The sequence below is a fragment of the Phocoena sinus genome, chromosome 1 (assembly GCF_008692025.1).
Source record: "Phocoena sinus isolate mPhoSin1 chromosome 1, mPhoSin1.pri, whole genome shotgun sequence".
Classification (NCBI taxonomy): Eukaryota; Metazoa; Chordata; class Mammalia; order Artiodactyla; family Phocoenidae; genus Phocoena; species Phocoena sinus.
This window is the reverse complement of record NC_045763.1, coordinates 127,639,152-127,666,230: the sequence shown is the minus strand read 5'-3', so window position 1 is coordinate 127,666,230 and position 27,079 is coordinate 127,639,152. Positions and strand designations below refer to the sequence as shown.

Genomic DNA, 27,079 nt, shown 5'->3' with positions numbered 1-27,079 from the left:
TCCCACCCCTCCAGGCGGTCACAAGGCCCATCTTGCCGTGCTCCTGAAACAAATTCCTCATTCCCGTATCCCTACCTTCATCCTTTCTTATGCATACCATTCCCCCTACCTGAAAGCCATCACTTTCCCTTCTCCTGACCAAATCCTTGCTGATGAAACTCAAGTCCCAGTTCCTCCGCGAAACCCTCTCCCATTCCAGTTCACAGTGTTTTCTTGCTTCCTCTTCTGAACTCCCATCTGCTCTATTTCTTTGACAACATTAATTTATTGTCTTGAACTACTGCATAAATTTGTTCATGCTGTAGTTGCCTTTTAAATCAGATTTCAGTTTGTATGAAAAAACTCGATTCCTATTTAGTTTTTCTATCACGCCTCCACCAGTTACCACACACAATGCTATAACAATAGGTGCTTAAAAAATGTTACTTTGTTACTTCTTTTTTCTAAAAGAAAAGGCTGTGCTTTATAAAAAATCTGTTTTGTCTAATGATATCTGTTATTGTGGATACTAAAGATGTGGATGAAAAATAGCAAAACTCTCCTAAAAGATCCACTTTACACTTATCCATTATACTAAAAAAAAGTCCCCTCTTTCTCCCACCATTTGTCTTTGTTTGTGAGAACAATAGATTATTTCCCTTTTTTAGAAAATATTATTACACTCTGATAAAAGTTCTCTTGTTCATAAATCCCTCTTACCTTCACTCTTTTCTGAGTGCAATCTTAGATCTTAGCAGGTGTTTCTGAAGGTCAAAAAGAACCAGCAGACTCAGCAGACATAGTAGTATCCTTCTTTCTTTTTATTGAAAAGGAATCATTTCTATTCTAGCGCAAACAATGTATATTTTACATCATAAAGCAAGATATAATTTACATATTACATTTCTTATGAGATCTTTATACCCTAAATGTCATTCCCTTTTTTATCCGGTCACTTCTTCCTGCTTGATCTAAACTGCCAAGTACCCTACAAATCAGCGCCTTGTTTTGGTGGTGGGGGGGACTGGGGACACAGACAGATAGTTTGTATGTATTCATCTGTTTTCTGTGTATAGATGATAAGGAACAGGGATATGCCTTTGAATTTTGTGTCCCTGAGGCCCTCTGTTGACACCTGGTTTAGGAGCCAGAAGGCTACTCCTCCAAATCACATATCAAACTTCTATTTTTTTAATCAATAACGAATGAACAAAATTGAATGCGTGTACCCTGTGTACATTACATAATAGGTGTCTGTGGTATTGATTCACTAACAATAAAAGCTCCTGTGGCGGACAGCATTGGTTACTCTATGATATTCCTGGACAGCACTTGCCCAGGTGTTGGGTAAAATTGCCTAATTTCATCCAGCACTGGGGTTATGGGTTCAGGCTTTTCTCTTCACCACTGGAAATGAATGTCAGGATGCAAGTTTCAAATGACCTTGTTTTACATGATCCTCTATTTACTCCCTCTTCTAAGATTTCCCCCATTTTAGCAAAATCTTTTCACCTATGATGTCTCTTCCCTGCACTATATAACCCAAATCCTCTTTCAGCTGTTCTCTCCAAACCCCAAAAGTTCACCAATTTCTTGGACTGCACTCATTTCACAAAGAATGTTTTAATCTGTTAGGATACACTGTTCCTTTGAAACTCGATAATCTGCAGCAACTAGTGGGACAAAAGAATTAGTTGAAGAATACTTTAGGAAGCAAGTAATGTGTGTTGTTCAGCCAGCCTACATAAACCATTCAGTAAGAAATGTTTTAATAGTATGTTAAGAGAGAATCAGCTGATGAAAGCAAAATGCATAAGATGGGCTTCCTTCTTAATAAAAGAAGTTCAAAATCAACATAGGAAATACATTTTCAGATTGGTGGCTGTTTGACTGAAAAAATACCACCATTAGCTTAATCTGATATGCCAGGGAAAATAAAAAATCTGTACTGAAAGTGCATCTTAAATCCCAAATCCTTGCCTGTCACTCAGAGTTGGCATATTTGGCCAAAATCAATCTAAACCTTTTCAAATTACTGATAAAAATTATTAGAAATCCAAGTTGGTCAGGATGAAAACATAAGTCAAAGATATGTCTGTTCTGTGCGTCTTAAATTATTCTTTGGTCAAATGATGTGATTTTTTGAGAGGTCTGCAAATATAAACCTATTTCTCATTTCCAAATACAAGGTTATAAGTATTTACAGCAAGGTAGCATTTCCTTGCTAGAAAACAAGGCTTCTGGGTACAGCAGCCTTCTATTAACATGGTATACTTTTATATTCCCTTTCCTCCCATGGCTACAAAGCGCTGGACATACAGAGAATACAGGAAAGAATGAAAAAGCAAATGATTAGAGCCTCACAACACCCCTGTGAGGTAGGTAAGTATTGTTAAACCCATTTTACAAAAAAGGTAAACCAAGGCACAGAATGAACATGGTTTGGTCAAGTTTACCTGACAAGTTACAAAAGCACGGGTGGAAACAAAGAGAAAGAAACAAAGAAAAGGTCAATCCTGGCTCCCAGCCCTAGACATGAAACTTTATTTCAATATATTAGAAGATAAAAATAGCCCACAATTGCCTTTTAAATTTTTAGAATTTAGATAAACCTTTAAGTATTCCACTTAAAGACGTATCTTTCAGATTTCTGTTGAGTGGAAAAAGGACAGATGACGAAACGGCTTTCCCTCTTCTAAGTGTAATTCCCGTTATCAGAATGTATCAGCATTCCACCAGAGTTCAGGTGCCAAACTCAAGGACATTTTCATAGCCTCAAATAGTTTCTAATTTATTTAAAACCCTAATGTGAAAATTAGACCTGTTTTCAAACAGCTGCCCTATCAATTGCTCTGTGGCCATAATGAGAATTTTGTGTAGAGAAAGAAAGGAAATGAGATCCCTAATAAAAAGTCTTATCACCGTAGAAATAAAGACACTGGTGATGGTGTGAAATTTGCTCTTTGTAGTGTTTGAGAAACTGCAAACTCAAGCTTGCAAGAATATTTTATATATATATAATATATAAATATATACAGTATATATATAAGTGTGCATATGACTACCCTTAAGGCACCAAAGAGATATAGGCCATGCCTTTCACAACAACTTAGTCTTTGTTTTCCTAGAGAAATGTCTCTCCCCCTCTCAAGTGAAAAATGTATCTTCTATCAAATAGCCTATGACAGCAAATCATTCAAGAAACAACAAATATCTTTAACTTAGGATGGCTGATTGATTGGATAGGGGTGAGGGGTGGTAGTGATGGTAATATTATCCTCTATAGTTTAGAGCTTAAATCTAGAGCTTAGATCTAGAACTTAGAGCTTAGAATTAGCCAGACATAGCCAGTCACACTGGATCAGACAGGCCAGTGACCAGATGTTGTATACAATTGCTTTTTCTTTCCAGTAGCTGATGGAACAAGCTTACCATGACCAACAGAGATGGAGACAATGAGAAAGGGAATTATGTCTGGCACAGATTCTTCAGAAAGACTTTGGCTTTTCAGAAGTTCCTAGAGCTTCTGTACAGAGAACTAGGAAGAAGGATAGTGTAAGACACTGAGGTTCAAACAGGTCAATGAGGAGACTATAGGCAATTATTCTGAATATATATACATATATGGTTTCTTTGGCTGCTGTAGATTCTTTTAAAACCCATACAATCATGGGGGTGGGTGGGCTGAACTTAACTGAAGAAGCTCAGAGTATATCAAGCAAAGCATATGAATAGAAGGAAAAACAAAATTAACACACACAGAAACAAGTGGTGGTGGTATCCCAGAGGGAGGAGGAACATTTGTTAACTAATTTTCATTTTGCTCCTCTCCTGCTTTTCTCTGCCATGGTCCCAATAGTTTATTTCTGTGTTTGTTTGTTTGTTTTTATTTTTTTCCAGCAGATGTAGAAATGACAGAGCAGGATAGGTGTCTTATGGTTTTTGATTTCTTCTTAGGCCTGTTTAATTATTTTTTTCCTCAGTTGACTGTTGGCACCTGGTTCCTCTGTAAACTATATTCCTTGGCCTTCAGTCTCAGGTTGGCAATGCTGTTGGCCATGTTGATGCCCTGTGCAGGGCTATTGTTGGCACATGTGGCAGAATAAGTAGCCATGGCGCTGTAGGGACAAAGGAGAGAGCAGGGAGAATAACAGGCATTAGTTTCATAAAGCTGCAAGTCTGTGCCCCAGATGGGTACAAGTCTCAGGATGGGGGCAGGTAGGGGCAGGTGGGTTGGACTACATGACCTCTGAGGTCCCTTACAGCCCCAGATTCCATTAGTCTAAGGCCCTTGGAAAAGGGTGGCAGTGTTTTGAAGGGCAGGGAAAAGCAGTGGAGCATGGAACAAGACGAGGGGAAAAGTATTTTCTGTGTTGGATACAGTGAGTAATGATTTATTTCTGGGGTGAGAGAAGAAAGCTGCTTATGGTGGATAACAGGTGTTTCATCAGTTGACCAGTTAAAACAGTGTTTAATCTTGTCCTGCCTACATCACCAGCTTGTGGGAGTGAGGAGGAAGAGAAGGAGGCATTTGAAAAGAAACTAAGGGGCATTTTTCATTCCTCATTCTAGGTAGCTGACATTAATCCTAACATATTTTAGATAATCACTGAATACCATTATTAAATAGTGTACTTGGAGAACCAGTTAAATAATCTAAGATGACTTCTCTGCCTTTGTTGATCCACTGGTTGATAGTACCAAGCACTGCCAAATCAAGAGGTTTCCACTCCAATTGGCCTTGATTTTATAACTTATTCAAAAGTACTTGAGCAGCTTACACTGTCTTTCGGGTCAGTTATTTTGGAAATGTTTATATCTCTTAGATAAACTAGCAAATGCTCCAGTTTCAGTATTCCTGACCTCAGAGGTAACTGTTTCTGACTGTTCTTATTGCTGAGAAAAACCCAAAGTTGTTTTTCATTGTCAGAGACTGTAATTAAGACCTAGGAATACCACTGGGCAGAAATTTGTAATTGGTGGTTTTCTGTTAATTGTATCCATGAATTTCTTTTAAAGGAAAAGTAAAGGTTTCTTAGACTTGGATGCAAATTATCCATTACTTGATACTAAACAGCTATAAGGGAACTCATTTTAATTCAATGAAAATGTTCCTAGTTGTTTCTAAGATTAGCAAAATACCTTTCAACTGAGGGCTGGAATGAGATAGACTTATAAATGGAATGACATGTGCTCTTCTGGTGCCTGCATTCCGATGCAATTTTGTCAGCCACACAGGAGTTTGTGGTTCTGGGGATCAAGTGACAGACCAGAAAGAAAAAACTAAAGCTACTCTACAAATAGAGAGACTGTATCATTAATACTTATTTGGGACACCACATAGTCAAGATTTACAGTCAAGACGTATAGTCAAGACTCACAATAGCCTATATCAGCTCAGTTACTAGCAATTAACCCAGGAAAATTGGGTTAAAAAGTATAATTAGGTCTTTCCAGCAATATGATCCTTAATTTAAGACCCTTATAACACTGGTATGTGTGTGAGTGTGAGTGTCTGTGGTTGTGTCCTATGGCAGGGGGAAGACTCAGAAGGGTTCCAAAATAACCCTACACTCTTCTATTTCACTGTTGTGTGTTTCACTCTTACTCATTTCTGGGTGCATGGTCTTAACTGTCTACACAAAGATTTATCTATAGCACCCTGTACTTTTCCTTTTAGGACTTATTTTAATTCCTCATACTATAAGCCCCATAGATGAGATACCACATCTGCCTTGTTCACCACCGTGTCCCCAGGTAGGGCTAGCACCATATCTAGCACATATTTGGCATTCAAGAAAGTATTTAATGAATAGATAAGTAACTGAAAAATATCTAGATACTGTATGATTAAACTGATTCCTGCTCAGTATCAGTGATCTCTGTCATCCTGCTGTGAGTAATGATTTCTAAAAATATTTTACCAACATGCTTTTATTTTAAGGAACCAGTCCTTCCCGTTAATTTTGCTGTCTTAATCGAATGTGCAAAATCAAAAGGGACATGACAAAAGCAAGACTGATGATTGCATATTCTTACTCCACCATATATAGCTTTTAACAGTAAAAAGTGAACAAATATTGGTGCAGGTTAGACTTATAGAATAGACTATTACTTCTACTACTGTCTACCAAAAGATAAAGACAGAAAGAGTCCCAATTCATGAAGGTTTCAATTAGGAGTGAGATAAATAATCAGAACAACCTGTTAAAATGGGACAAGTTTTTTTCTTTGTTACAATATACCAAGAAGTCTCATTTATTTTCAAAACCCATATACATATTATCATTTAAGTTCTGTATGAATTACATGCTTCCATTCAAGACCCTACCAGAAATATATGCAAATCCATAAATCCCATACTCAAGAAATTTCTAGGATATACTGAAATCTGAGATTTCAAAGAAATAAAAGATCTAAGTAGCTAAGAAAAAAGATAATTGGATTTGGGAAATGTACCTAAGTTATAGATTATGACATCAACCAAATCAGCCTTTCTCAGCCAGATTTCTGTGAGAGAATTAAGTCCTAAAGATGGTATATAGTACAATTTTAAATGCATAGGAGAGAAGCTGAGATTTTGAGTTATCTGTATTATTTAAGTACTGAGAATAAAATTAAATGGCTTCTGAAAACAGGAGGCTAAAGCTTCATGAGAGAGCGAAAGAAAAAAAAATATTCTCTGATGGCAAACTGTAGATTGTCATGGAGTATTGTGCTTTTATGTATTTGGCCCAGTTTCTTGGGGGACATGTTTTCCATCCTTTGAGATTCTGGACAAGCAAAGTCCTATTTAGTAGAGATTCTCTCTTTTTGTGATGATCAAAGGTGTGGCCAGTTTCCTTAGCAGACAAAGGGAATTAGAACTATGGAGAATTAGTTTACTAAAGATGCTGTTACTGTTTTCTAGAAATGTCTACTGTATTTGCGATTTCAATTTTATCTATTATATAACCATTTTGCTGCAGTTACTTCATAATTTGCTAGTATCATCTGGTTTTCTAGTCTGAAGACTTAGTATGGTAACACATATCTTGGAAACACTGAGATTTTCTAACGCAGGCCAGATGTTAATATCCCAGATGAGATGAATGTTGATCCACTTCCCATCTCAAAACCAAATTAATGAAATTAGAGTTATATTTTACACAGGAGATTGGATTTTCACTGAGACATTTTTCCTTAAATAGCAACCTGTGTTTGCAGAGTTCAGAACAACACCCTTGTCTAATTGTACTGTGGTGCCGTTCTAAGGACACCACTGTGTTAGTGAGACCACGACAATGACTTATATGTAGCTCTCAAGTTAGAGGGATGTGAGAATAAAAAAGCAGTTGATATTAATGAATGAGTTTTGCAATATCCTATACACTTGAAAAGTGATAAGCTTTTCACTCTATAAACGTTTAGGAAAGCTATAAACTTTCAAAAATCGGTCTAACTTATTTCAGCATCGCATAGCCATAAGAAATAGGATAAAAGAACAGAGACCATCTTAATTCACAGCCTCTAAACAAACATTTAGAGTACATAACTTTATAGGTAGAGGCTAAAGTGATATTGTGTGCACACACTAAAGAAAACGAGTATGTTTTCCCTCCAGTAGTTTGACATAAATCTAGTTTCTCAACTTAAACTAAAACTACCATTTAGGCAAGTAGGGACCAGTCCTTTGACATACCAGTAATAAGCAAGACGTGTTACAGGTCAGAAAAGACAAAATTAATCCAAGCGCAGCTTAGTCATGCTTTAAAAAGGCATTTAGAAGTATGATGGAGAGGACCCACTTCCAAAAGTGACAACAGATGCAAGAGAGCCTTGAGTGGCTGTCAATCTGAAAGATTGTTCATGACCACCTGTTTTCCATGTCACCAAAACTTCTAAAGCTCTGTGTTAGGAAAAGAACGAGAACCCTGAAATGTTTTCTCACAAGACAGAAACCAGTGAGGTTAATAAGCTGTTTTCAACCAAATTAATGGGGCCAGTCGCACCATGTAAAATGACCTCTCCTTCCTAAACAGGATTAAGCTTCCTGGGCTAAAAAGATGAGGTTGAAACTAGGTAATTTATTAAGCACATGATAACACCAAGAGCCTGCTTTCCAACACGTAGAGATGCTGCCCATTGGTCTTGCCTTCTGCCTATTCCTCTAACAGGAGGCAGACATGAGATGAGTACTAAGACTGGGCTTATAGGGTTTGGCCAAAGCAATATTTCTATTTAGTTTTGAAGAATGTAAAATTCTCTGTGTCTGTGACCAAGAAACGACATTGCCGTGTACAGGGCATTGAGGAATTAGAGATGAAAAAGAAATACTTGTATCCTATCTGTTGATTCAGCAAATCTGCTCTGGGACTTGCACAGAGCTGACACATTTAAGTAAGCTTGACATTTTTCCCTCTCCTTATTTGGGGATTCCTAACAGTTGGAGCCCAGCCACAGACAGCAGAATGCTAACCACCAGCAGGGTTAGAGTTCTGTTTTCACTGAGGACAAATCATTTTTGATAATTTCAACCTACCTTGAGAGGTTGTCGTGAGGGATAGTGTGTTAAAATGACTGCCAAACACCAAGGAAGTATGGAAAATACTATACATGGTATGGTTTTAAAGCCAGGAAACTTATGACCGTCTCCCCCTCTGCTTTCTAATCACCCGGAGTGTAAATCCCACAAATCACGAAACAATTGAGGAGAGCTGGGGGAAAAATACTACCTGACTCAGTTTTCAAGTCTAACTTTGTTTTCTATTTGGCCCTTTTGGACAAATGATGACAAGCTATGGAAAATTTCACCCCAAAGACAGATCTGTCAGCCCAAGAAGTCTATGTGTCTTCCTGAGATCCTAAGGCTTCCCAGCTTGGGATTTTTCGAAAGGCTGTAGAGCTTGAGGTCTTCATGACTCTGTCTGTGACGTGTAGAGGTTGGAGATCATCTCTTTGGTTTGTTCTTTTGTCAATGCAAGAACAGCAGAGGTATACTTGCTTCATCTAAGAAAATTCAATATGAGTTTTCCTAGGGAAAATTTACTTTTAAAGAGAGACCCGATAAATCCTTTTGGAAGTGATCTTTTCGTGATTTAAATAATCATTTCCAACTTCTGTTTTTAAAACTCAGAAGTTGATTTTTTTTAAACGTACATTTAGCTCTTAAAGTGGACACATTTGGGCCATATTTCATTACTAAGCCTTCAGTTTGCACTGCATGTGCAGTGATGCTTCCACCATTTTAAACTTTTCTTTCTAGAAATGTTTTATATATGAAGACTTGCATCTTTCTGTTGTCTCAATGATTTTTGTTTCTCTTTTTGAAATGCACATTGCTTAACATAGGTTCCAAACGCCCCTGTGTGATATATAATAGGGAAACTATTACTAGCTCAAGCTTAGATACAAGGTTACGTAGATTCACGACCCAACCGGCCTGAAGAACAACAAGAGCCAGGACAAGAACATAGTTCTTCTGACCTCTGTCCCATCTCCTCTAAAACCTCACTATTCAAAGTGTGTACCAAGTGTCAACAGCATGGGCATCACATGGGAGCAAGTTAGAGGTACATTTCCCAGGTCCTGCCCCAGACTTACTGAATCTCATTCTGCATCGTACCATGATTCCAGGTGATTCATACGCCCAGTAATCTTTGCAGAGCCCTGCTCTAGGCTATCAGACTACCCTTAACTCTATGGACGTATTTTCTTGCAGTTTTGGTTTCCAATGGTGTTCCCCACTTGAGGACCTCACTGCTTTCATTTCTAGGACTGTTAAGCCCCACTTTCTTGAATATACTTGATTCCCATTTAAACCCTACCCCCAGCAGCCGCCCTCTTCCCCCTCTGACAAGTTACCTTTTCAGTGTCTTCCGTTAGAATCCGTTATGAAGCCCCTCGTGTAAACAACATCTTGGGAGGGACGAGGATCTATTTTTGAAAGTGTGAAAGGGAGAAATGAGCCAAATGCGTTCAGCAGATGTCAGGCAGCACCGTGACCACGATCAAATGAGGGGAGGAGGAGAAGGTGGGGGGAGGGAAATTGTGGATAAGGATCGCTGGCCTCTCTTTCACTTGTCATTAGTTTTCTTTGAAGCCCAGCCCTCCCTCTGAAAATGGCACTCCAGACCAACACTGCAGAGCTAGGCCATTCTTTATCTATCTTTCATAGGAAGGGATGTCTCTGCAGAAAGGTTTCTTAACTACTTCATCTAGAACAACAGTCAAAAGTCCAGGACTTGGTAAATCACTGCCACCCGAAAGGCAAAGCAGTACAAGCTAATGAGTCTTAAATAACTCTAGTGCTTGTGTGTGCTTTCATTTGCATAAGGAAACAGTTCTTAGCTAAGCAGTGAGCATGTGTGCCAAAGACAAGCTTCTTTCAACTGTCTAGGGGTAGATAAAGAAGACACCTGCCAGGACAGTAGTGTCCTGTTAAGGAATGCTTTGTTCCTTCTGGTGACTCAGTTTCCTACCTGATAGCATCACCTCTAACACCCTCGAGGGTATGAAGGAGGTCATGACATGCTATAAATAGAGTGAACCATAAGTCTCAGTTTGCCAGGGACAATCCCAGTTTATGCCTGTTGTCCTAGTGTCATTATTAATAGCACTCCCCTTTTACTTCAGAAGTGTCCCATTTGGATGATAAATTATACAGCCACCACTCTAGATATAAAAGACACCCAGAAAAAAATATGTTGGCTGTTTCCCATCCCATCATTCTGACCATATGCACGCTATCTTCTTTGAGTCTTGCTTTCCTCCTGTCTTCTTCCACAGTTTGCTGTGGAAGTGAGCAAACTGTCCTCTTTGGCAAAACTGTCTGCTCCGCTGTCCCTGGGTTGCATGACCAAGCTGCCTCACTCATCCCAGGGGTTACCCACACACCCCAGAAGGTGGACCTCAGTCACAGGCATGCTTCACAGATCTGAGACAAACCCTGAATCAAACAGGCATGTTTACGTAGTTTCCTAGTCTTATACTATTTTCAATGTCGTGTAAGATTTAATTTGAATGAAAATAAGGTTATGTGGCCTAATACTTTGGACAGAAACAGGGATCATGAGCCCTCGCTCTAATTCTGCTTGCTGAAGGCTTAAACTTGGGCAAGTGTTGGGTCTGTTCTTTGGAACCAGATCAAGGACAGAGCTGCCACACAGGTGCATCCAAGGATTAACCAAGAGAAATGCCTTTTAATGAATGTCACATGTGAGATAACTAATTTGACATAATAGTACCAACAGAAATAGCAAGTTAATTTTCCATAACACAAAAGGTCTATCATTTCCTCTGCTTTTCATCACTTGGTTTTCTTTTATATTTCCTTAACAAGACTTATATTTCCTACCAAGCTTCAAAATGTGAAATCATAATGTATTTTGGTTCTAAACATAGCAGAAAAATCTCTAAGAAACAAAATAGCTTTGTGCCACTTTTAGAAATTAATCAAAATATAAACACTTCAGTCAACATTGGGTCAAAAAACATTACTATTGCTTAAATTACTGCTTAAACCATCATTTTTCTACTTAAATCTGGAGATTAATTAATTCTTCATACAGAATATGAACAATCAGATTCTATGAAATTTTTAATTATTTTTTACAAACTCTGTGTCTAAGAGAGAAATGATATAAAAGTATACCATGAATTGAGTAAGAAGTACTAGGTTATATGCTTTTTAAGTGAAAGGAGCAGAATACAAAATAGTATTTATACTAAGTCTATACTATATGAAATACTGAACTCTAATTGCAAAAATAAACACTAATTATCTCAAGATGGTGGAATTATGAGTGTTTTTTTAAAGTGTATCTAGTATTTCTACATAATCATTCAAAATAAAATAGAACACTTCCCCAAATAGCACACATAAATTGCATAATAATTTCAATTAGATGCCCATATACATAATATGTATAATGCAGGCACAGGATTTGAACTTCTGCTGAGGTCCAGGTAATCTAGCCATTAATTCAGGGAAGATTTCATCCCCACTCATGCAGTGTACTGCCCTCCGCCTCTCACTGGTAAGGACCGCGTGACAGCCATCTGGGTTATTACAGCTGGTATGAAAACTTCCTCACTAGGATCCAGGAAGAAAAAGGAGCTGAACTTCCTGGTTGTGACCAAATTCAAACCAGAGACCTTGAAACATCAAGCTCTGATCCACATCCATTTCCCAAGCCATTTAATGAGTCTATGAACTATCAATATTTATCTGAAAAACAAAGCAGTCTTCCACTTATTTAAAATACTAAATATATGATTTCACGATGGTCTTCAAAATATGTTTTTAGTAAATCCTATGGGAGAGGAGTCTAAATTTTAAATAAGACACACAGATATGACTAATCTTTTGAAATCAACAAAGCATACTATGTCTGAGAGCAATAGAAATTTCCAGTTTCCTATGCATAGAGTCTCCATGTACTAAGACCAAAGCAATTCAGGCTAATTTCACAATGGGGAATTTAAAAGAAATTTTCAAATCCATTTATGGTGTTTCTTTCAAGGAACTGATTTGGAACAGAGAGAATATTTAGTTGAGGTTTTTTGCTTTGATTAGAGTGATCAACTTTCGAAAGTATCTGCATTTCACTAATGTTGCATTTCACATCAGTAGCTTCAGCATCAACTGGGAGATAATCTTATAATTAGTTTAAAACCTCTCTTTAAACTTTTAATTAACCTTAGCAATAGAAAGGTAAACAGAAGCATAATAAATGAATTCGTAAATACTTCCTCCTCCACTGCAGTCGGCCAGAGAACACATAGCCTCGATCTGGTTTCTAAGAATACTCAGGTTTAGGTTCAAATAAAGACACTTTAGACTGATGACAGTGCATTAGGCACATGTGTCTCAGCTTCCCTCTGGCGTTAATCTGTATTTTCTGGACAGCATACGAAATGGAGGTTAAAAGCCTTTCCAAGCCATTGAAATAATACTCTGTTATTTGCTTCCTTAATATTTTTCACCTTTTAAATATAAAAATTTAGTGTAAATTATACATTGTTTTTATATATTTAAAAAAAAAACGCACACAAACTAACCCCTCAAAGAACTTCAGATAAGTAGACAAGAATTAGCAATAGATCAGGAAGGCATCTTGGATCATAAGACTACTAACAAAGAACTATGGCCATGAAAGTGATCTGGATGATCTTGGGTTTTTTCCCCCTTCTCTCTCTCTCTGTCTTTCTCTGTCTCTCTCCTTCTTTTTTCCCTTCCTTACTTCTTTTCTTTTCATTCAAAATCAGTTTTATTGTGAAGTTTGCCTTTGGTCCTACACTTAGAGCCTTACATGTTAAATTCCTACTTGCATATAATCAAACCAATCTATCAGATTTGGAAATGGAGTGAAGTTTTGTTCCAGAATGATTACAAGAGGGACTCTGGGCATAGCTTAAGGATCTTTTCTTTGAGATTCTTCCCCATCTTTGAAACCTTTGCAAGAGTTCCTGAGTCCAAGAGGAGATTGCTGATGGCCTGCCCCTCTCTCTTCTGCCCCAAACCCTGCTCCTGGGGCAACTAGTAATCTCCTGTGAAAATCTGGGGATGTCAGCAAGTTGAATGTCTCTGAAGAGGTTAACCCAGTAAGAAATGTCAGCCAGCTGCACAAGCAGCTTTAAACGTGACCAACCGCTGAGAAACGTGTGGAAGCGGAGCAAGGGAGAGTGGGCCAGTCATTCACCTGTACGGAGAGGCAGTTCCCCAGGAGAGATAATCAGTGGGTCTTGGGGCAGGACGAGGTACGATGGGCTGCTCCACAGCAGTCACATCTCCTGAGTAGGATTTGAGGAGGGAAGCGTTTTTATTGGCCAGCATGGCTCTCTCATTCCTGCGGAATTTGGCTCTTCGGTTCTGAAACCACACCTGGAAGATTGTCGGGAGGAGAGAAGAGCATGAGGAGGGAGAGAAAAAAACAAAGAAGAGGTTCCATGAATAAAGTCCCGGTTGGTTTTTACCATGCAATACCTTCCCATGGAAGATATAGGCTAAGTATGGAATTCTTCCCAGAACAACAGAAAACATGCCATAATCCTTCCCTGGTGGGCCATGTTCCAGGGCTATTAAGCACAAAGACTATTAGAACAGGACCATGAGGTACTTCCAATAATCAAGCCACCGGAGATGCGATCCATGACTAACCCATGTGACAGCAAAATATGGATTATATTCCTTGTTGTAATTGTAATAAAAAAAGAAAAATCTCGTTAGACTTCGGCACAGATACAATGGCATCTTAAAAGAAGTTTTTTCAAAGTTCTTCAAAAGGCAAAAACTTCAACTGCTTTCATAATACTTTTTGGATATGGAAAGAAAACTCTCCATCTTCCCAAAAGTAGACCCTGCGACAAGGATTTAAGAAGCAAATAGTTTATCTGGGAGGTGCAAGGAATATCAGTGAGAGAGGGAGGAAGTAACAGAAGAAAAGCAACCTCTAACTGTGCTACTGAACCAGCTTCCTCTGTGGGAGCTCAGTCCTTAAGGGGCTCTAAGGACTGATGCAGGGCACACACCTCCCACCGGAGGGGTGAGAGAATTGTGGATTTGTACACTGGCTCCTGTCAGTCATTGATCATAAATGTTCCAGCACTTCTGGCGTGACTCCCGAAGTTCTAGAAAGAAACTTGTGAAACAGAAATGCAGATACTGAAAATTGGAAGTTGGCCGGAGTATATTTAATTGTAGGGTTCCAAGGAAATGGGCAGTACTGATATCATCGACTACAGCTAATAATAAACCTACCACTTATTAAGTGCTATTAGGGCTAGGAACTTATATAAGCACATTACCTACATTATTTCTAGTTATCATGACAATTCCACAATTAGGTATTATTATTTCTATTTCAGAGTTGAGGAAACCGTGAGATTTCAATGAGATTAAGTAATCTGTTAAAGTTCTCACAAGTAATAAATGGCTGAGTTTTTGAGCTTAAGAACATCTGACTCATGACACTACAACTCTTCCAGACTGCCGTGGTATTTGATTCATTCATTTACTCATTCAAGAAGTCTTTATGGCGACTGTGTTCTAGACCCTGGCCTAAATACTGGGAATGGAGAGGTGAGACTTATTCTCTGCTCATAAGCAGCTCACAGTCTATTAAGAGAAGATAGACATGTAAATTTGAAAAATTACAAGAATTTTAAGTGCAATTATGGAAACGCATGACCAGGTGTGGGAGAAAGAAATCCTGTGGCGAGGAGTGAGACAATTTCACAGTTCTAGTTGGTTTCATTCACATAAAATACCACGAGATTGGTGCCCCATGGAAGACCAGGGTGCAAATCAGTAGAGGCAGAATCTTTTCTGGCTTCACCTCTTTTGTTTCTAATGTGTCCTTCATATTGCTATTAGAGTTATCATTTTAAATGCAAATATAATTGTATCAGGGCTTCGCTTTAGCTTTGTATCATCCTCTGACTCTCCATCAGCCACAGATTAAAATCAAAATGTATTACCATAGAACAAAGACTGTTCAAGAATTAGCACACTGTCCACCAAGTCGGCCACATCCTGTATCACTTGAATCTCATGCACTGGCCCTTCATCATTTCCAATCCTACCTGGGCCTAAGGCTCCCAAATATATTTGGTTATTTTCCCACCTACGTGTATTCACACTGAATGTTCTCTCTGCCTGCGATATTCTTCCCTTTTGTCCACATGCCAAAGACATGTTTTTTAAGATTTAACTTTAATATCACCTTCTTTGTGAAATGTTGTAGTGGAAAGAACATAACTTTAAAGTCTAACAGAGTTGGATAAAAACACTGGCTCCATGACTTTAAAGGTTTGTCCTTGGATAGTTATTTAATTTCTCTGATTCCTTGTCCCCCAATCAAATGAAGATAATTATACCTACTCACAGGTTGTTGTGAGACTTGGCTCAGAATGGCTGCTTAATGTTCATGTATTCTCTTTTCCCCCAGGCAGATTTAATCATTCCCTCCTCTGGTCTATCACTCATTCTTGAACATTCCTTTAGTGTAGGAATCATCTTACTCTATGATAATAGTATGATATGCACATCTGTCTTCTCTGCCCCCAGTCTGTAACAGCTTTAAGGAGAGAGGCCAGTGTATTATTTATGCCCAGCAAACCAAAACCAGTTCCAAGCGAATAACAGATGCTCGATAAATATTGGAGGGAAAAAAGTGAATTTTGCAAAGATGATAAGATATGGCTTCCATCCAAGAGGCCTTCACAGTCTAGTTGGGGAAGTTGGCCCACATACAACTCAATATGATACATGTCATGTTGTGATAAAAGCCATAAATATAAAGAAGGCCAGAGTCAGAGGGAGTGGTTCACACTGGCAAAGGGTAAGACTTCACGGAGGAAGAATAAAGTCACGGAGGGAGAATTCTGTCCTGCTCACGTGGGAAATGTTCACAGCTCTAAAAGACATTAGAACATAGTAGGATGGAAAAGGTGGAAGATAAAATAGTTTCAGCATATAAGAAAGTCATTTGCCCGTTGTTGTGATGGGGCCAAAATAGCTCTCAACCCAAAATTGTTCTTCCACATTTTTTTTTTAATTGCCAGCATTGCCCTGTCCAGGTTTCCTTATTTAAAATTCAGATCGCCATGGCAAAAATGGTACTTTCAGGAATTGTGGGTTATTGGCCTAAAATTATTTATTAGGCCACTGCAGGCCAAGCCTGGGGTATAAAACATACGGGGTTTTTGAAGGAGAGGAAGGGATTTAAGAATAGAAACAGAGAACGTGTTTGGAGAACTGTGGTGAGCAGCATGGGGGAAGAGGATGTGGGAAGGCAGACCTCCGAGTTCTGCTTTGGACTGCAGGACGGAGAGAGCAGAACTGAGTTTGTGCCTGTGGATCACTCATCTGAGCCCTGAGAGACTGCCACGCAGTAACATACGCATCCTCACGTATGCCTTCTCCTCACCTATCCTCGGGGGCACCACAGTGCCCAGGCAACTTTCCCCTTTTGTCAATGACATTTTTTTTTCTCGTGGGGAACACTTCTAGGTGAAGTCCCTAGTTCCCATGGGGAAAACTCTTGCACTCTCTCTTCAGGCTGAAGGGACCTCTAGGACCCTCTCCCTCAACTCAACGAATGTCTCTCATAGCATAGGGTACTAGATACAGTTCCTACTCTCCACACCCTTTGAGTCTAGCTCTAGTCCCCATTATTTGCAGAAAGAAACCCTTTAAGCCCAGACTGAACACAGATATGCAAACAATAACTCATTCGGGAAGACAAGACAGATTTGGCCCACAACCCCTCTTTATCAAAAGAGCAGCCTACTTGGGCTTCCCTGGTGGCGCAGTGGTTCAGAGTCCGCCTGCCGATGCAGGGGACACGGGTTCGTGCCCCGGTCCGGGAAGATCCCACATGCCACGGAGCGGCTGGGCCCGTGAGCCATGGCCGCTGGGCCTGCGCGTCCGGAGCCTGTGCTCCGCAATGGGAGAGGCCACAACAGTGAGAGGCCCGCGTACCACAAAAAAAAAAAGAGCAGCCTACCACTGGCAATATGGAAAATAATAAAATCTTGACTCTCAGCAAAGACAGCAAAGCACTGCTTGAAAAAGCATTTAGCCAGAAGACTCTTACTTATTTAAAATTTACTGTAGTGCTTAAAATCATGAACTCTGAATCTGCATATCTGTCTTCAAATCCTAGTTCAGCCACTTCCTAGCTGTGTGACATTGGGGAAACTACTTTAACCTCTGAGTCTCAGTTTCCTCATCTGCAAGATGAATAATGTTATCCACCTCAGTGAATTGTTGCGAGGATTAGACAGATTAGTTTATGTAACTACAAACACTAGTTGGCATGTAAGGGCTCAACTAGTGTTAGTTATGATTATCATCATTATCATTCCTAATCACAGGTGGTATTATTTCTAGATGTCTGGCTTGTAGTTGATGTCTCATGGCATTCATATTAGAAACACATGTGATCTCTTTCCCCTGTCTTACATGCCCTTATCCTTCTTTACTTCATAGAAACACAAAATCATCTATTTGAATGTGCTCTTAATGCAGTTCCTATGGGCAAGGTCTTTGGTGTGTTCATTTCTCACTCCCATCCATGTCCATAATTTTGTGTATTTATAATACATTTCCTGAAGATTTAGATATTCCCAAAGTCTGGGGAGGAAAACTGAGATGGAGGACAGAGAGTTCATCTCTCCGGCCATCCTACAGCTCAAGCCGAAAGCTGGGGTGTGGACGAGGGAGGGTGCAAAGTCAAATGCTCCAGTGGACAATGTTTATAACATGGATCTGGAAGGGTGAGAAACATTGGGAGGAATGAGACCTCTAGCAAGGCATTTTCTGCCCTACTGAAAGGCATGCGCTTCAATTTTTAAAAATACTCTGCTGCCAAAAGAAACACAATTAGAAACTGATTCTGTTCTCATGCTGTCCATTTATAATTCTTTTTAGTATCAGCTCTGGTCTGAAACCTACAAGTTGTGTTTTTCAACAGTCTTCAGAGATGTGCCTCTAAGGAGGGGAATACTCCGGTTACCTGCACTCTGGCCTCGGTGAGGTTCACCCGGCGGGCGAGGTCTTCTCGCACAAAAGCATCCGGGTAGTGTGTCCGCTCAAAGACACGCTCCAAAGCCTGCAGCTGACTGCTGTTGAAGGTTGTCCTGTTCCTCCGCTGCTTTCTCTTTTTCTTTTCCTCTGAGTTCAGTTGATCATCTGGAATAGAAGAAATTGATGATAAGGAGCTAAAAAGTCGCGTTGGAGGTCCCGGTTTACACTTCTTTACTGTGTACCTACGGTGAGATTGTTTCCTTGGCTCACATGCTTCTCAAAGTGCTATAGCCAAATGCCACTTTCAGTGTGCAAATGCAGGCATTGGTGCAATCAAGTTCACCTGCCAAGAGCACGCAGCAGTTCTGATGCTTGGTTTTTGCTTCTAAATCTGGGACCAGACCTGAACTGTCAGAGGGATATTTTTTGAATGCTGAAAAAAACATATTTTTTTGAAGCCTGTTTTGTCAAAGAGGGCTAAAGGAAAATTTAACTCCTCTCCATATTCTCTGGAGATGGGGGAAGGAAAGTAGATTGCTTTGTACCTCACTTGTCTTAGACAATATTAGAAGGATCTCTGTTTTACCATGCATTTTCCTGGAAACAGCAAGTAACTCGTAACTGTATTTGCTCAAGGCTCCATGCCATTGCTGAGGCAGGCTTCAGGGGCCTCAGCCTAGATCAGAGCTAGTGCTATAACACCATCAAAAGCTGACACTGACCTGAGACTCACCCTCTAAGAACTCAAGAACAGCCCTGAAACATCTCTGAAACAGTTTCACTCCAAATTTGAGTTCTAAGGCTTTGAGCTCTTGGGAACCTTCGGAGAATCATTTCCCCATGTTTTCACCTATCAAGATTCCTCCTTGGTTTTCTCTGAGTGCCCCCAAAGGCACCCTGGCAAGCTGATCATCCAGGTTGCCCATGGCAGTCAGAGAGTAGTGTGCTCCTGTCCTGCCACCCTCCTTCAGCCCAGACAGGAATGATGGATGTGTGAAGCTGAGCGGAATACCAGTTGTGCTAACGCCACCATCGAGCCCTCACCCTGACGCCCAAGCCACTGCAGAGCCCGTGTAGCACTCAGAGATTTACAGCTCAAGCTGCTCAGGCCCAAGTCACATGCTTAGCCTGATGAACTGAACTCACACTTCCAATCACTTTCCCCACTCAGCTCAAAGAAAAATATGAGTGAGAGTGAGGATGGAGAGAAAGAGGAGCATGGCCGCTAGCTCCACATTCAACAGAAAGTAGCTCTCAGCCATTTTTTCCAACATGTAAAGTCTCCTGATCCTCTCTGACTATAAACACACAAAATACTCAAAAAATTACTAACATGAATTCTAATGCCCCGAGGAGAGTGACCCACCCCTGAGCTATAGTAGTATTATTACAAATTGAGGGCATGTTCCAGATTTGGGTGGGGATTCAAAGTGCAGCTTAAATCTAGGAGTTCCTAGCTCAGATCTCTCAGTGCCTAACTGAGGCCTCCAAGACTTTTTGATGAGAGACCCCTTCTTCATGAGTACTGCTTCAGCAGTGGTGCCCTTGGAGCTCAGAAGAGAGACTGCTCATCCGTCCCTGACAGTTAAAGCACCTAGATATAGTAAGTGCTTGTTGAATTTGTGTCCAGGGAAAATGTGAAACTTTTCCTGTCTGTAGAAAATTGTTTCTGTAGGAAAAAAAAAAAAAGCCGTATGATCTCAACCACATTCCCCCAGCTAAGCAGCTGCTGACACCCATTCTCTCAGCTTTACGGTTGTGTTCGGAGTTGACCACCTCTCTAGTTTCTTCCACTGTGGTACCTCAACAAGGAGCCCTGCTTTGAAGGCAGTTTTGTGACACTCTCAATAAGAAGGTCAGATCAGTGGCATCTTGAGAATGGAGCCAATTTAATTATCATGATTTCTGGGATCTGTCAACGCCTGGAATATTCCATCCAACAACCCTGATTTTACCACTATTTAGCTATTAGCAAAATTAGTTTATAATAATGTCAACACTAGAGTTCAAACACCTAGGATCATACATCTTTCAGCTGTTGCCTTGCGTTTGTATGCTCCTTCCTATTTGAATATTTGAAGGCACTCCTGTTGCTCCCATTCTCTTTCTAAATCTTTTTACAGTTCTATGTCTTGCACTTCAGGTCTCTCTCAGTCATTCAGGCCTTTTGACAGCACCACACCTGTATTTCATGCTCCTATTAAACAGAAGTCTGCCAAAAATATTTAGCTTCCATACCAACCCTAGACTGAGATCAATTAGACCCTAGGCTATTTTAATCATATAAAGGAAATCCCTTGTTAAGCCAATCCCATGATTTGCTTTCTTTCCTCAAAGAAAATGCTTTCTCAGGTATAACCACAAATTATAAATCCTTTACGCTGTTTGGTAAGCCCATTTCTTCTTGTACTGCCAAACTATGATAGAGAACAAGAATTTTTTATGTTTTGTTGTTAGTACTACAACCTGCTCCATAGCCTTTCTGTAGTTCTTTGAAATCTTCCCCTCTTCACTCAAATTCCACTGCCTGTCCACCATAAACCACCAACTCCCCTGACATGGGAGCAAGGGAAATGGAGAATTATAGTTTATGACAGAGAATAAATAGCTATGATGACCTGAAATGATTCCAGCAAAAGTTTCCCAGTGAATGTTCTTGTTGTTTTTAACAAATGAAAACACCAGTCCAGATCATGCTGAAGGTGAGAAAAGACACACAAATAACAGGGGTCCAAGGAGTGTATCTGGCAAACGTCCTTCAGAGCACAAGTATAACAGAAAGAGACAGTGAGGAGGCAACAGAGACAGCTTGAGCGGCAGCCCTCCGGCTCGTCTGTCTTTGCTCACCAATCACCAACTATGAGCTCCCTGTTTTCCCCCAAGAACACAGAACAGGATCAGTACAATCTCATCAGCGGCATGAGAGAAAATGTGAACATCGTACGGGTTTACAAATGTGGGGTTTTTGAAACACCTGGGATAAGGACTGTTATCAGATTTTGAACTCTGGTTGAATACAGGGTAGAGAAAGTAGTGTATTTTTATCATTGCTGGAATATCATCTTTCTTGTAAAAACAGCTACTGTAAAGGTTGATTTTGAAAGATGCTGTCCAAGGATGCTGACAGCCAACTGGCCATCAGGACATAGCTAATTCTTTGGAATTCTGAAATGGGTAGGATTCACCAAACTGCAGGATAACCACAGGGTACATGGATACATTTTTATCAAAATCATGTTTCAAATCCAAGGTGTTTACAGATTTTATGGATGATTATGTATGTTATGAATGATTGAGTAAATTGTAAGTATGCAGTTACTGCCACGCTTTCTAATAAAAATAAGAACAATGATCTTATTAGCAGGTTAATTTTCACTTGGATTCATGAGTCATAAAATATTGGTACCACATGAAACCAGAGAAATTATCTAATTCAACCCTTTTATTTTACAGATGAGGTAAATGAGGCTTAGAAGAATGAAGTGATTTGCCTCAAATCACAATACAAGCTGTGACTGAGCCAGAGCTAGAAGCCAGGACTTCTTTTTTTTTTTAATTTAAGGTATAGTTGATTTATAATGTTGTGTTAGTTTCAGGTGAACAGTGAAGTGATTCAGATATATATTTTATATATATATATAAAATATATAAAAGAATATATATTTTTTCTTTTTCAGATTCTTTTGCCTTATAGGTTATTACAAAATATTGAGTATAGTTCCCTGTGCTATACAGTAGGTCCTTGTTTGTTACCTATTTTATATATAGTAGTGTGGAAGCCAGGACTTCTAATTCCACTCTACTTTTAAGTGCCAATGACAATATACACCCTGTGCAGGAGAGGGGCAATGACTCACCACAGATATAAATAAAAAACCACTACCCCAGGAAAAAATTTTATGGGAAAGGTAGGTTTAACCAAACTAGCTGTATAAAGAGGGTCTCAGGAAGAGGGTCCATGTGTATCACAAGCTGTTATTCCTGCCAGAAGAGCCATTAAAAAAAAATGCAACCATTCTCATCTAGGACAGCAACTTTGATCCAGATGTCCTTGGATTTCACTTTTCAAAGGCCTCTGTAAGTGCTTGCTTCATCAATTAAGTGTGTGCAGGGTTACTTTAGCACAGTAGTAAACCCTCACCTTCCATCTTCTCCTCACACTCACATTCATATTAGTACTTCCCTTTCTTTCATTTTAGGACACAGTTCAAAATCTCTGTCTCCTATGACACATCTTAATCCTACTTTCTCTATAAAACTTTGCTGATAATGCCAATCCATATTGATTTCTCCATATCTAAATTCCTAAACATATTTTAGTACATAATCAAATACTTTTTAAAAATTATGGTTCATTTCTCTTTATGTAAATGTTTTGTCACCTCGCTGCGCTCAAGTATTCCTATATAAAAGACATAAGGTCTTTTGATACATTAAATGACAATAAAATTTGAAAGAGTTATAGTAGTATTGTGGTATAGAAGTAGTCCCAGAAAATTAGAACCTTGGTGATTTACGTAAGGTTTTGGAGGGCTGAATAACTTCTAATTCCAATTATTATTTTTAACAGTGCATAGTAAATAATTAGGTTAACATTATCTTTTGTCCCTGGATAATTTTACCTGTGGAGGAAAAAAATCTTTTTACCATGTTTCTTTTTCAAACAGGTTCACCACCAGATTTAGAGAGATGGGAGAAAGCTGGGTGGGTCTGACTCTTCCGTAAATGAAGGAGCTGGTCCTTCTTTTTTAGTCCCTACAAGAAAAGCAGATCTAAGATAAATGAATGATTTCAACAAACAGGAACACCAGGGGGAAGAGCTGCTAAAGAGAATGGTGTTTCCTATGGAACAGGATGTTAGAATACTTATCAAGCACTTCTTTAGGAAAGAAAGCCATAAATTGTAGGGAGGAGACCCCTCAGGCTTTCAAGTAGAAGTTAAAGAGAACAATAGCTCTGTCCTTGGCTCTAGCTTGAAATTCACTCTGAACTTCACTCGTGGCTGCTTAAGTTGCACTGAAGGGAGGGTGGAGAAGACAGGGAGGAGCGCCATCCTCAAGCGTGAGGAGAACGCAGCACACCGCTGTTCCTCCTCACTAAGGTTTGCACTCACTGTGCAGGCTCCAGTTAACTCCCAGAGGCCCTTACCCTCTCCTGCTCTGTACCTTGTGGGACACTTGAGATTCCAAACTCAGTCAGCCAAATGTAATTTAAAGGTACAGCAAAAACATATTTTAGGAATAAAATCTGAAGAAAAAAATGTGTTTCGTATGCCTGAGTCACATCAATTTGAGAAGAAATCTGATGCGAGAAGATAAAACGGCAGCTTCAGTAGCAGAAACCAACCATCACATCAAAGCTTGTCATCTGCCTTTTGGCTGAAAACATGGCAGGCAAGCGGATCTAAAGAGCAGCCTGTTGATCATTTTATGGGCATCGAAGAATGTTTTCAAAGGAACTTATATTGCACAACTACTTACTTTAATGGGATTTGTGTGGTTCAGCCCCTGTAACCTTTGGAAAATTGAAGGGAAGTATAATTGTAAAAGCCACTAAAAACTGTTTAGCTTTTACTGCAAGGCTTATGAAAAGCAGTGAAATACAGCTATGGCATTCATTTGAGTTTCTTTGGTTACACTAAGCTCCAGTTGTAATTAGGACAGATCCTTTTAATAAGTGCTCCGATAAATGGCACATAGGTCCTCACCGGGGTGAGTGCAGACTGACTTTAGCACATCCCACTGACCGAAGCCAAATTCAGCAGCACGTCTGCATCTTCTCTGCAGCATACCTGGTATCCTCCACTGCTGAATCCCAGCAACTGTCAAGAGTGACCAGGTTTCAGCCAATACAAATGCCCAGCTGTACAGCTCTTACTCACCTTAGGGTCATGGTTGCCAGAACCTGAACTTTGCGTGATGGTTTTTGATGAGTATATTTTTTCCTTTACTGTCAACTTGGCATAGACATGGTTTATTTTTGGTCAGGTATGAGTCTTAAACCTTAGAGAATAGCATTAAAACACATTAAACAGTTGGGGGAATATATGTTCTTTGGAGAATAAAATGCTCTAAAAAGTTTGAAATAATGTTATTTTGAATGGTTTTCACCCAAAAGATGGATCAATGGCTCTGTGTAAAGCTACAGTGGTCTCAAGCAGATACAGCTCAAAGTTGAGCTCTCTGAATATAACCAACTCTCATTTGAAATAGAAAATACTGGAGAATATGAGGTATCATAATACAGTCTGTACTGCTTTTCACTTCTTCATCTCACATATTTGCTTTCACCTCTGTAGGACCAATACATTTCCATACAGTCAAAAATATCAACACGATCCATATCATCTTATCTACTTTAACTCTCGTAAGACATTTTTCTGAAAGGATTCCTGACCAGAACCTTGAGGATATCCGATACAAAGCAAGCCCTCCAGTGCAGCCCTATATTGGAACCCTAGCTTTCTTCTGGGACTATATTGACAATTTTCCCCATGCTATCATTTTTCCATGTGACTCTGGGTCTATTTTAGACTATAACTTCAGAATACAAAGTTTACATGTGTATTTAATTGAAGCTCTTATCAATGCTCAGTGAATACAAATTAATAATCAGACATAAAATATTCATATATTGGAATTATTATCATAGGAGTTCAGTTACTGCACAAAATACCTTCTCTTCGATAAAGACATAAAATTCCAGCTTCAGATATGTAACCTACTCCCAATTCTCTACGGATGAATCACTTATTTACTCATTTTTCAATTCATTTCTGGATGTCGAAAATAGTGGAAAATGAGAATGTTTTACTCAGAGCCAACTACACTATAATCAGGAGGGAGTGCAGTGGAGTAGAGAGGAAAGTTCACTGGCTTGGCAATCAGAATGACCTGTGTTCTCCTATAGGCCCTGCTACTTTAGTAGCTGTGTGGCCTTGAGTAAGACACTTCACTTCTCTGAGCCTCAATTTTCAAAACAATAAAATGGAAGTCAGACTGCCTACTTCCTAGGGTCACTTGAAAATATAATGAACACAGAGCAGGCAGATAGTCTGGCACATAGCAGTTGTTTTGTAAGTGGTGGATTTTAACAGCTACCACTGCTGCTGCAATTTCTCCTTGGAGGTGGATTGTCAAAACCACTGCTGTTCTTCCTTTTTTCTTCTGCTTACTGTTTGTTCATATCTAACTATTCACTAAGATCTCTATCACCGCATAACTGGGGAGATAGAAAAACATTCAAATATGTTGATCTGGCTTAGTTAGGTTTGATGGAGGGCATAGTTGAGGTCTAGGGAGCATGAAAAATGAGTAAAAACTTTATAAATTAAAAAAGAACTGAAACATGACAATAGACCCAAAATTGCACATGGAAATCAGTGCAGTTTGGGTCACTTTTCTACTGCTAGTCAATTCCTGGCTTTCTAACAGGCAATCAATTTTCCTTTCTCAATTAAAATTTTGAAAAGAAACTTTCAGAAAGCAGGCAGATTCTAAGACTCAAAGACAGCAACCTTCTCCTTTAACAAGTAATCTCACTAGAAACAAGTTTATAAAAAGAAAAAATACAGGAGAAAGGAAGAAGACAACCAAGGGCTAAACCCAGGCTATGAAAATTCAATGATTTCGCAGCCTGTTTGCCTCGGGTTGACTAATTTGGTTGCCACGTGTCTAAAAACACAAAAGTTGGGTCATACTACTCAATATTTATTCAGTGACTTTTTTTTTCTAAATGTCTGAGCATTTTGGTGAATTCCAAAGGGATAAAAAGAAACCAAGGAAAGCGAATTCTGGGAAAAGAGTGAGTTCTGATGGAGATTTTTTTTTTTTTTTAAACATCTTTATTGGGGTATAATTGCTTTACAATGGTGTGATAGTTTCTGCTTTATAACAAAGTGAATCAGTTATACATATACATATGTTCCCATATGTCTTCCCTCTTGCGTCTCCCTCCCTCCCACTCTCCCTATCCCACCCCTCCAGGCTGTCACAAAGCACGGAGCTAAACTTGCAGTATTCCAGGTGTGTGATCCCCTTGGAAGTGCCCTGTATTTCAGTAGGATTACAAACAAAGCTCTAGAGGAGTTATAAGCTCCTGTCTTCTTTGGGTAGCATTTTCCCTTTGTAGTAAGACTTGTTGTTATTTTGTAAAAGACACAACATCAGTCTTAACGTTAGCAGTGGAAATTGGTGTCTCCATGGGAGGCAACCGCTATAAGTCATTTTTTTTAATGATTCATTTTTCGGGTAATAAATTTTAATGTCCTCAAGAAAAATATGGTAAAAAATACATTTTTTATAAAAACAAACAAACAAACGTAGCTGGCAGCAGATAGTAATGAAGGAGATGTACATGATTAATGAGTCAGCTCAGCTCTTGAAAGGACAGTAGTGGTGGAACAAGGCTCTTTTACTTGGATAAAAAGACAATTATGAGGCTTGAACACTTGAGAATAGAAGCATGACTAGTCTTTCCTTATGCTTTTTCATCTCAAGTTCAAAGGACAGATGCCTATAGCAGAGAAAGCCACAGAGAACAGAGAATTAGCTTTTCATCACAATAAAGATGCAGCCAAGGATAACTCTG

The 27,079-nt window shown here is 39.3% G+C and overlaps 1 protein-coding gene across 3 annotated transcripts in view; it reads right to left on the bottom strand.

Annotated features, from left to right (window-relative positions):
- Positions 1-777: 777 nt before the first annotated feature.
- The window catches only part of PRRX1 (paired related homeobox 1), a 74,305-nt gene continuing 48,003 nt past the window's right edge, over positions 778-27,079 (bottom strand). The window contains exons 2-5 of one of the 3 annotated variants that reach the window (XM_032622734.1): positions 18,480-18,655; positions 13,662-13,843; positions 9,823-9,894; positions 778-4,097 (exon numbers count right to left, since the gene is read on the bottom strand). In XM_032622734.1, the coding sequence (XP_032478625.1) occupies positions 9,840-9,894; positions 13,662-13,843; positions 18,480-18,655 (413 nt within the window). In that variant the 3' untranslated portion in view covers positions 778-4,097; positions 9,823-9,839. Of the gene's footprint in view, positions 8,968-9,822; positions 9,895-13,661; positions 13,844-18,479; positions 18,656-27,079 lie in introns of all 3 variants that reach the window. The other 2 variants (XM_032622743.1, XM_032622726.1) reach the window with 2 other exon arrangements.